A 12,110-nucleotide genomic window follows, 5' to 3' on the forward strand; every position below is an offset into this window, starting at 1 on the left:
GACTGGCTTTGTATTCGACTGCAGGTGAGGGAGAATCATGCAAAATCATCTGTACACTTCCAGTGGTAGTTCTGTGAGCTCAGCTACTTACAGTGTCACAGCACTCCACGCTGTTCTTTAAACTGTCAGACTTCTTGGAGGGCTTTATTACAAACCTCCACATTAAATATAAGAGAGGTCGTTACCTGAGCAGGGAAACCACACGATGTCTGGTACACAGATTAATGTTAGCCATGAAGCTATTTTTGCATTGAGATGTCTCCATGCTGGCTAATAGGATACAAAAGCCCCAGGACTGAATTTCACAGCTCCATCTGTACTGAATGTACTGCAAACCAAGGGTTGGAGGCACTGAGTTGTCCCACCACATAATTAGCTCCCCACTAAAGCTGAAACTCCACAATGAACCCTCGTGGCCTCGCACATGGTCAGCAGGTGGACCAACCTGTCTGCTTAGAAGGAAATATGCTACTTGCTAATGTTGCACACTTAGACGGGTCAAGCGCTCAGGTTGCAGTCAGCTCGTGGTCAACTCGGGAATGACGAGCTGTGATTTATTGTAAAGGCACAGCCGGTGTGAGCATTACAGTATTTGGTCTCTGTTTGCATTGCAGGCAGATATTTTGTGGTTAGAAGGGATTTTTGCAAAAGCCACTGGATAGTTTCAGAAAAATGGCTGGTGACAACTGTGGAATAAAATGATCGATGATGACCTCTTCGGATGAGTTATCCCGTTGCCTCGCGCAGAGAAACCATGGGACACAGTAAATAACTCTAAGTCGGGGCTGTCCCTGTGACCAGAGCACAGAATTATGGATAACCTTGCTGAATGATGTAGCCTGATTGATTTAGTTAATATAAGTATACCGGTCCTCTGTCTTTATTTGTGCAAAATAGCTAATGGAAACAGTTGGCTAATGCTGTAGTTACTCATCAGGCAGCTGCAAGGAATCCCTGACATTCAACACTAGACTGTAAAAGTGATGATACAGTAAAAAAAAAACTACACAAGTGTAGTTTTGTCCTTTTATTTTCATTTTATTCCCCAATTTAAACTGTACTAAACAACTTTTTTAGCATTTTTTTTTTGTCCCATTACAAATAAATACATAATTCAGAAACCATTTACAAATATTTTTTCAATATAGTAGCAAAAACTATTATACACATTTACAAGGCCTGAAATAGTCCCTCCGTGTTATAAATGCAAGGCTTTTAGTTTCATATTTCCAGTTTATGAGCAGCAGTTTCACAGGCCGTATTAATGATAGATGGTGACAGTCGAGTCTGTTAGGTGTTGATGTCTTGCTGACTGCTTCCTGTCAGACGATAAAGCCAACACCTGAAACGAGAGAAAATTGGAGGCATGTTCAAGTGTGTAGTTTGAGCTAAATGACAACAACAGTCGCTCAAGGCGAAACTACAGCAATGAGTCATTTTACATCCTTGTTGATGTCTGAAGCGTGATTTGCTTGGGGCTTCATTGATACTGGTGGGTCGTGTTGAATGTTTAGTTTAATTCTACTTTAGTTGGATTAAAAAACCTTCATCCAAACCTTCTGATGCCAAAAAAATCTTTTTTCTCTTTCGTTGTATTTACACGCACTGAATGTACTGATTTTTACTTTTGAGACTATTTCCAACAAACCACACAGTCAGATTTTATTAAAACGGTTTGTCTCAGTTTGACTCTCAAACAGTTCAAATAACATATCTGAAAGGACCTTTCTGATCAGCCATAGTATCAGCAATGCAACAGTGTAATTCTCACCTCTTTTCCTATATTTGACATCTGGAAGGCCACAAAGGCTAACACGTTCATCCCTGATTCTCACAGAGAATCTCCTCACAGAGGCCATCAGAGGGTAAAAATCTTTTGAGCTCCTCTTCCTCGCGTTTTGATATTTTTGGACTTCATCATATCTGCCCCTGTGCTGGACATATGAGAGGCTGTGATGTTCAGGCGAAACGGTCGATTCCACCGCCATGGCTTTTGATGAGCAGAAGTACACCTGTCACATCGGAGCGCTGTCTTGCTTGTGTCTTCTGTTTGAACGGGACTGCACAACCGGACATAGAGTGAGGAAACTGTGCTACTGCAAGCCGCGTGCTCACTGGTCAAAGGTTTGTTTATGAAGGATAATGACGTCGCCTACGCTCTCTTTCTCGAACTTTACTCTCTATAAGGGCTTGGACTTGGATGGTTTCTGACGTCAATGAGTCCCATTGCTTTATCAGCTTTGACCAAATATGGCCATGATGCACCATAACATATGATATCGCAGCTTTTTCTGATATGAAAAAATATTTTGTCATTCCCGCCCTCTGCTTTGTGTGGAATAATACACAGCAGTAACTGCATAATAGGTAATCTTTTCTGGACCAGTATGTACGATGCAGAATCAGCAGTTTGCATTACATTGCATTTGGGAGACTACACAATATGTACAGTAAAGGGAGAAAATGTAAAAAAAAAAAAAAAAGCAGGGAATTAAAAAAAAAAAAAAAAATAGCCAAGGTACCAAAATGTGCCAAGAAATATCCCCCGCACCATTACACCACCAGCAACCTGAACCATTGATAAGAGGCAGAATGGAGCCATGCTTCTGTTGTTTACAACAAATTCGGACTCTTTTGAGAGTTGCAGCTCAAATTGAGTTTGCAGACAAAGTTTTGCCAAGCGTCTTCTGCTGAATCCCATCTGCTTCATGGTTTATATGTTCAGAGATGCTCTTTTGCATACCTTAGGTGTGCAGTGGCTATTTTAGTTACTGTTGCCCTCCCATTAGTTTGAATAAGTCTGCCCATTTTCTTCTAACCTCCAGCATCAATAAGGCGTTTTCACTCACTACTACTCACTCTTTTTCAGACCATTCTCTGTGAACCCTAAAGACAGTTACATGGGACAGTCGCTGTCCATATTTATGATAGCAAGCAGCTGAACAGGTGTACTTAATAAAGTTGCTGTTGAATGCATGTCTTCCAGTGAGTTTAATGTTGCATAATATTACTAGCTTAACCAGAACATTTTCAAAGTTAGCTAATGTGATATTGCCAGAATGAGTGAATCCAGCATTATTTACTTCAACACTTAAATGCATCTAAACTGTGTCCAAACTTGATATTTCAGATTCGATTTACACCTTTACTCTAACACTATTTAGCAGCAAAGTTAGCTAGAAAATGTTTGAATGCTAAGTGTAGCCGTTGTCTAACATTAGCTAATTGACCAGTACGCCCCACTACTTTTCTATGTATTGTCTCTTCAGTTGTTGAGTAACCAAGAGAGTGTGTGATATTTTCTGATTTATCCAAATTATTTGATTTCCCACCTGGAGCAGCAACGTTATTCTAGTAATAATACTTGAGCTTCCCTTTAGCGAGACCCTAGCGAGGCAAATGGCCGCCGTGTGAATGTGTTGAATTCTGTTTACATTTTTAACTAATCTCTTCTTGCACTGTTTTATGGTATCCTGTTTCAACAGGAAATGCACCAGATTGTAAGTAAAGCAGGCTGCTTCACGACGACTTTAAAGTGTCATAGAAACAAAGCGCATCACCGTGAAGCTGCTGTGCATCGTTAGCAGACGTTAACAAGTGGGACACACAGACCCGCACGCAAAGGGATGTGACAGTGCCAGGAAAATATTTCATCAATCAGAGGTTGATGATTTTTTTCCCTCTCTGTCTCCTGAGGCTTCTCGTTCCTAATGCTGTTCCAGATGAAAAGTGGTGGGAGTTGAAGATCACAGCAAGTTGAGCTCCTTGCCCTTCTTCTCTTCTTGTTCTTAGGACAGACTGCACTTGGGAGACAGACACTAGTAAATCAAGTTGAGTGAAATCTGGCAGAGAAACTGGGGGGGAGGTACAACTTCAAAGGCTGCCTGAGGAAGAATATTAGATAACTAAATAATCCATCAGGAATCAGAGAATGTGATGAAAGTAGTGCTTCAATTTTACTTAGTTTTCTCACAAAGCTTTGTCATGAACTGTTACATTTAAGGTTTCCTGTGTGAACGGCTGAAGTGAAAGTTATAACCAGGCGGGTTGTTTTTTCCTTTTCATCTTACAGTACATTAAGGGGTGTCTTGTAACCTGAGGTGTGCCAAGTCTCGGCATTTTTTATGAGTTACCTTCATCAGTTCTGAAACCCTGATGTGTAATTGATATATTGCTAAGCACTCATAATCTCATGCTTAAATAAATCTTCTAACTAGCTGATGTGTGGGCGGGCAGCGACGGATATGGTGAAAATCCTCAGATGAGAAAAAGGTCATGCTGGGTTTTTTTGGTTATGAAAGAAGAGTAGAGAAAAGGAGGAAAATAAGGCCACCGTGTTTCCTCCTCCAAGATGTGTTAAATGAAAGCTCACATAAACCCCTCTGAAAGTAGATTAGCAAAAATATCTTTTCCTCTTAGGTTTTATTCAGACAGCAGCAAGTCTTTAAAAGGGGGGGGGGGTTCCTTATCTAAACATTGGAAGGAATCTTATTAATCAAAGGCACCAGTGCATGAAACAGAAGTCTAGGTTTTGGTCTAGTGTAGCACATGGCAGAAGTCACTCGTTTTTCATCGTTTCCACCCAAACAGTGGAAGCTGGCACCTCGTTATAGGAAAGCTCAATTATAATATCAGGTTGGATGTTATTACTGTTGATTATGTGCTTTTGAAGACCCAACTTGCCCCCGAGTTCACTTCCTCTCCTCTTCCTTGGTTAAGACGTGCTCTTTGAAATCTAACTCGCCTTGGAGGTTAATGAATCACCATCTTGGCTCCCTGTTTTACTTTCACCCTTGCTCTTTGTGACATTGACGCACGCACATACACACACTGCGTTTAAACCCAAATGCAGATTTAGATATTTGAATACCAGTTGGAGTTGGCTCCAAACTTCAAACTTTAAGTGTACATAAACTGGAATATTTGTGCTTGTCAAAGATCTAACACACTCATTAATTCCCATATTTGGCCGACACGGAGCGACATTAGCGGAGTCATGTTTGTGTACTCTGTTGAGTGTAAGCCCTTTTTAGGTCTGTTTATATTAATTTATTTGAAAAATATCCATAAAATATATTAAAAAATGAAGTAGCCACCCTGACATCACCCACTGATATGTCACAGGTGCATGAAAACACTTGAATACTCATAGATCTTTAAAGTTAAAGGTTAAAGTTCGATTTTTAACCTATCATAGGATAGAAACACCCCAAATTAGGCTTTGCTTCATCATCTGTTATTTCCCAATTGGGACCATCCATCTGTCCATTTTCTTCCTCTTATCCAAAGAGATCAGGGGGGCAGCAGCCTAAGCAGCACAGCTCTCCCTATTTACCTCCTCCTTTCCTCCCACTTGGGGGAACACCGAGGCATTCCCAGGCTAGCCAAGAGATGCAATCTCTCCAGTGTGTCCTGGGTCTGCCCCAGGGCCTTTTCCCAGTCAAACATACTTTGAACACTCCAACTAGCAGACGCCCAGGATGCCCAAACCACTTCAACTGGCTCCTTTCAATGTGGAGGAGCAGTGACTCCTCACCCTATCTCCAAGGGAGAGCCCAGTCACCCTTTGGCGAAAGCTCATTTCTGCTGCACGCTTGCCCAATTTTAAGCGGGTCCAGTTTTTCGTGACCAGCATCGTTCTTCCTGCATCCAAGGGTTGACAAACTCTCCTCTCTAGTACCCTGGCATATATCTGGCATAGATCAGGAAGGCTACGGAGAGTTGTCCCCCTGTAGGTTGGAGCACATCCTCTGGTCCCCCTTCTTAAAGATGGGAACCACTGCTCCAGTCTGCTAATCCAGAGGCAGTGTCAGTTATTTACTGGTTTTACAAAATAGCAATAAGGTAATTTCTGTGGTTTGGAGTCTGTTTTAAGAAGGAACATTTGTTGCATTGTCTGCACGGCCTTCATTTGCAGTCAAGTTGTGTTTGGAGCGTGTTAGCTGACACACACATCAGCAGAGCTTCTTAATGTTTGCACGCTTGACTTACTGGATATTTGCTCAGCCTCCAGTATAGTGCGTGGTTCTTCAACATTTACTTTTCAGCATCAGTAGCAGAAAGGACACAACATTAGTCATATGACTAGAGATCCTGCGCAATATGCTCAGAAATAGACTGTTTTGGAGGTTTCCATATCAGTTATTTGGTTTCAAATGTCAGACGAGCAAACTGTCCAGGGTGCACGCTGCCAGTCGCCCTATGACAGCTGGGCTCTAGCCCCTATGACCCTGAACTGGATAAGTGGAAGAAAACGAATGGGTGGATGTTAAAATGTGCTGAATTCACTTGCGTAGACATAACAGATCTTAGATATTCAAACTGTTGAGGCACGGTTGGAAATTTCCAGCAGCATGTTTTACCACTTTCTAACAAGCGAGTCTTCACACTCATTTGTCTCCTTCTGGATTTGCAGACTCCCGCATGCAACCACTTTGGAATAATTATAAACAGTCTAAAGTAAAATGTTTATTTTTGTTCGTCTTCAGACACGTATAAACCAAAGTGTTACACTTGGCCAAACAGCTGCCACATCTTCAGTTCCATAACCAACAAAAGCAAGCCTGTGCATTATGGTCTCTGTCATCCAAGGAGGCTTTTGGCACACTGTGACTTATGAGTTGTTACAGAAGCCCCCCACAGTCTAAGTGACTGCAGCTAAGCGGTGCTGAGTGTGGGGCTTTACACCAGATTTGATTTGTCTTATTTGAGAGCACATTCTGCGGCTCTTTCCCACACAGAGCCAGCGTAAGTTTTGCTGCAGTTGCTTAGCAGCGCTTTTTTCGCCTCAGCAAAAAATTTCTACAACCCCCTACATTGAGCCTCAAGTGCCCCAAACCCACATGCACAGCCCTGCATCGTGCTGCCTTAGCACAGGCCCGGGAGGCAGGCAGTCGACCCGGGATATTACAGGGCTGTTTATGACCCAAGGATAGCAGCTGAAGGCCCCCGTTCAGTGAATCTGCACGTCTTTCAGAATGCGGGCCCTGCTGTGCTGCTAATGGGCCCTATCCAACATACCCTTCACCCCCACCAGTCTCTCCTGACTGAAGATGTGGGTTACTACATCTTGTGATATTAGATCTCCTGTGCTGTGAATTCCTCCAGAGCCTGTAATGGTTCCCATCATCAGGAGGGATGTGTGGTTGAGAGAAGAAACCAAAAAGAAAAGAAAAAACAGACCTCAGGAGGCCCAGCAAGAGCAACAGTTTTACTTAATTAAAAAAAATCTCATCATTGTTCCAGAGGGACAACATATCGTTGCAACAACTTGTTGCACAGCTTGATAATAACCTGCAACTGCCTCCTTCAGCTGCATCACATCACTGCAAACACGCTCTCAAAAGGCTTCCATTAACACCCTGCCCTGCATTCACACCTCTGCAATCATGTGTAATTGCAGTGCATTATGTAAAAGTTGCGCAACCGTCAGCTACCATTACCAATAGCTGTAATTGTTGACACTTTGGGACGCAGCTGTTCTTGTTCCCACACCGTAAGGTGGAGTTGGGGCATCTGCTGATGTGACGAGAATTTCATTTAAAGCATTCTTGAATCCGGCAGCACGGTGGCACGGTGGTTAGCACTGTTGCCGCACAACAAGAAGGTCCTGAGTTCAATTCCAACATCAGGCCGGGGTCTTTCTGTGCGGAGTTTGCATGTTCTCCCCGTGTTTGCGTGGGGTTCTCTCCGGGTACTCCGGCTTCCTCCCACCGTCCAAAGACATGCAGCTTGTGGGGTTAGGTTAATTGGAAAATCCAAATTGCCATTAGGTGTGAATGTGCGAGTGAATGTGAGTGCGAATGGTTGTCTGTCCCTGTGTGTTGGCCCTGCGACAGACTGGCGACCTGTCCAGGGTGTACCCCGCCTCTCGCCCTATGACAGCTGGGATAGGCTCCAGCGCCCCCCGCGACCCTGAAAAGGATAAGCGGAAGCGAATGGATGGATGGATGGATGGCATTCTTGAATCCATAAATTGTCTCACCAGTGCTGCCCCCTCTGTTAACAGATCTGTTGGTGTTTTAACTCAGAGGACTTTTGCTACTGTGGCTTTGTTTTTTCAGATTGCCGTGTGGGCCAACAATGGAGATGCAGTGTTCATCAGGGAATTCACGCTGATTCGGCGAGATCACCTTGCTGAAGAGCCTCTGCATGATGGCGGCCAAAAACCAGAAGACCCGGTAAGTTTAAAAGCATCGCCGTTCATCTCTGTTAGCGAAATCTTAATATGTATAGCACGTTTTATTGCAGGTGAAAACACAATGTGCCACACAAAGCAGGAGCACAGCATAAAAGGTAAAAGCAGCTTCCCCATGTCTGGGGACCCAGGGAATAACCAAGGCAGCCTCTTCCAGATGACCTTAAGGGGGTTCTAGCTGGTTATTACCAATTTCCCACATTCCTGCTTTTTAATTTCAAACATAAACTTCAAATATCCTATTCTCCTTCCCTTAGAACTCGCATTTAAATAAATCGAGATGTCAGATAAAATTAAAACAGCCAATAAATCTATCGCAGTGTGTTTACATAACACTTCGCAGCAAAGGAGTGAAAAATCATCTATGTTACACCTCAGTAATGAATGCAAGTGAATGATGATTGTGGGACCTTGGGAGAGGAGGTGTAATCTGACTGCAGGCTGACCCAGCTTGATGCAAAACAGGGAAGCACACGCAAACGCACTAACACTTGTTGCGTGTTCGAGGGTGGGGTGCCCCATCGCATTCCTCGCGCTCTGCCATCACCTTTGATGACACATGATTCCTGCCTGTGGCAGTTTGTGTCAGCTGATCTCTCTCCCAGATGTTTTATCTAAGCGGTCGGGGAGGGAGGTATGAAGGTGTCAAACTGATGTTGTTGCAGGCACTGATGTGTATCCTCATCCTCAGTGATGGGATTAGTCCTGGCGTGATAACAGAGCAATCTTTTAAAAGTGATTGAAGGCTTTTTAACTATATTACGTTAGCGCCAAGAGTTAGCTCAAGGTGAGTCTTTACATTGCACTTTTGTGTTTTCTGTGAGCACGTTTAGTCGTTGACGTGACTTCACTCGCATTTTTCTGGTTTACGTGCCTCTGTGATCTCTTCAGACACGTGTTTCCACGCCTCGGCAAATAACCATCTGACCTCAACGTATTGAATATTCACCAGCCTTCAACAGATGCTCACCACTAATCAAACAGTGACATTTCTTTTGAAATAAAAGATCTGCTTGAACTCGCCATCGTGCTTTCAAGCAGGATCGTGAGGACTTATTTGACAACTTGCATGTGCTGGATAGTCTTACAGATCTGCAAAGGGCAAAGGTCATTCTGAGTTTTGGGAGGGTTCTGACCACGCCTTCTTTGTAATGTTCATGTGAACTCTAGATACCGCCTGCCCTTAAATGATTTAACTTTTATATGCCGGAGAAATATTTAACGGGAAAAAGAAACTATAAGGAGTCAAGAATTCAGATGCTGTTATACATGTTTACAGTTGGAAACCACAAACGGCCATCTTTACAGCGTTTGGATTTCACGCTGAACCCAAACAGCAGTGTGATTTATGACGCACTGACCTCGAGCGAATGTTTGAATTTGCACGAACTGCTTTTTAAATGATTTTCAAGCCAAACATCATACAGAGAGTATTTATGTAACCACTCTGACATACTGTATTCATGCCATCCCAGCCTCAGCTGCTCTTTATAGGCTTCATTAGAATGACTTTTGTTACATTCAGCACACAGGTGCTTTGGTTGTGATAGCCCCACATTTACTGTAAATAGATAGAATGACTTAACTCTGTGGGAAAAGCACCTCTGCCTCTTTATTTTAGATGAAATGATAGAAAGCTGTAGTTAATCTGCAAAATCTGATGACAGACCAGTAGAATGAAATTGTCATGATCTAGAATGACTTTTAGAGAACATCCAAGGCCAAAGCAAACATTACCAGCAGTTAACCTGTATGTATAAAATCTAAAAATATTATTTTTACTTACTTAACTGAATAGCAGAACAGAAATAGAGGATTTCTTAAACTGACGTTACAAATGCGGCGTTTTGCTATATTTATGATGCTAATGTGTCTTCAGATGAGGAGCTCACAGACTCCCAGGAGCCATACTTGTGATTCCTTTCAGCACTCAGCTGTTTTCAGTCTCTGTGTGCTTGTGGCGCTGTTCTATGTTGGATCTAGGTTCAATATTAAGGTTGACTCAACGCCAAGATAAATGCAGCTTAATTAGCAAGTGACCCAGGAGGCAGATCCCCTTTAAAGTATATTCCCTTTCTCTCTCGTTTAACTTTCACGACTATATGCCAGGGTTGGTCGGTGGGCAATATGACTGACCTCCCCAGCACCCTTTACCCCATCCCCCGAGAGAACCGCAGATGAATTGTTCTCTCCAAAGGAAAGTGTTTTTCCTGGCAGCCTCAGCGCGATCTACTTCAATGGAATAGAGCTGTCTCGTACAGCTGAGGTCTAACATACCTTTGTTAATTAACCCATAGTCATTATATGATGGCATGCACTTACTGTAGCACTGTCAGCATTCATAAACATATATTAAGTTCATTTATGGGAGAAGTTCCTGATTCAAAGTGTGCAGGGGGTCTGGTGGCTGAAATGTTGGCGGCTTAGTCTGAGAACGATTTTTCCTTGTAATGAGACTGAATGAGTGAGAATGTGAAGATAAACAGAAAATCTGCTCATAAATCTAGCACTGGCTAGTCCCGCTCTTTGTTTGGCCACGAATGTTTTTATTTTCCCTGCGTGCTCCTTTGATCTGATGAGGTTTAAAGAACTGCGGCTCACTAAAACCCTTCAAAACGATGAAAACGTATCATTTTTACCTCATTTATCCAAAAAAATAAAACACAAATAAATAACGTAAATCCTGTTTAACTGCAAATCATTTTAACATATCAAATATTCAGTCATCTACTTTCACAATATCATCGATAGGTTGTCTGGCCATATGCAAGGAAAATGCAAAACCATCAGGAACACCTCCTAAAACCATCATCAGCGAACACACTTTCCAAATTATTAAAAATACACACTTTAAACACATTGAGAGTGCAAACCTCTGCCACAGCAGCGCACTCATTGGACACTATTTACTTTTAAGGGAATAATATTGTATTTATTTTGTTTTCCTTGTTCTTTTTAAACCTACTTTAAGACATTTGTGGTGCGAAGGTGCAACGTGCAGGTTTTTATATAGAAATAAATAAATATATTTATGTAATATAAATGATAAATAAAAGATTATTCCAGTTACAAAGTGACCATGATGCAGAAATGTTGTCATGCTTCTCTGGAGCGTTCGTGATATCACGGGGCTTGGTTAGTGCACATGGCATGTGTTGCATGCACATCTCTAATAGCATTATTGATGCTGATCATTGCATGCATGCTTTGAAGTAGCATTTGGTTAATGCAATAAGCTATGCTTATTTTAGCAGGACTAAGTGCACACGAGTGCTAAACTGACCTGCCATCAGTTCAGATCTCCCACAATCTGAAAGCATTTAGTGCATTCGGGATTTGATATGTTTTTGTGCTGTTTTGGTCAAAATAACAGACGGGAGGGAAAGAGCGAGAGAGAGCACACGGTTTTCTCTTTAGCCGCTATGTCTAGACACCAAATACGATCAGCTTGTCAGCAGGCAACTTTAAAGTAGATTACTGAAAGCTGATCCCTCTGTTAGTGTGTGTGCGTGTGTTTGTGTGCAAATGTCACCTCATACTTTGTTTGTGTGTTAGTGAAGTTCTCGCTGGCAGGAGTGTCTTTGCTATGAGTTTATCTGCATGAAAGCACTTTTGCTTCTTTAACATTGGCAGACAAATTCAAAGTTTAAGGACAAGCTGAATATGTTGCACGCATCATATTAGCTCCTAACTACGTAATTGTGGATAACATGTCAGCAAAGGTTGCCTCTTTGCATGTCAGGACACCACTCGGTGCTTTACACTGCATGTCATGTTTGCGCACACATCTTCATTCGCTGTGCTTTGTCTGGCTCACATCCACTGCCACTTGAGAGTCACTGATTCACCTTAAATGCCTGGAAAAAAAAACCCTGGCAGACACAGGGAGATACGGCAAATTACATACAGAAAT

The 12,110-nt window shown here is 42.5% G+C and overlaps 1 protein-coding gene across 1 annotated transcript in view; it reads left to right on the plus strand.

Moving 5' to 3' along the window:
* Positions 1–12,110, plus strand: part of LOC146521751 (ADAMTS-like protein 1) — a 108,260-nt gene that overhangs the window by 28,775 nt on the left and 67,375 nt on the right. Inside the window, exon 2 of the mRNA XM_085144422.1 lies at positions 8,064–8,180. Coding sequence (XP_085000548.1) covers positions 8,064–8,180 — 117 coding nt within the window. The remainder of the gene's footprint in view (positions 1–8,063; positions 8,181–12,110) is intronic.

Source organism: Neolamprologus multifasciatus, chromosome 3 (genome assembly GCF_963576455.1).
Source record: "Neolamprologus multifasciatus chromosome 3, fNeoMul1.2, whole genome shotgun sequence".
NCBI classification, from domain to species: domain Eukaryota; kingdom Metazoa; phylum Chordata; class Actinopteri; order Cichliformes; family Cichlidae; genus Neolamprologus; species Neolamprologus multifasciatus.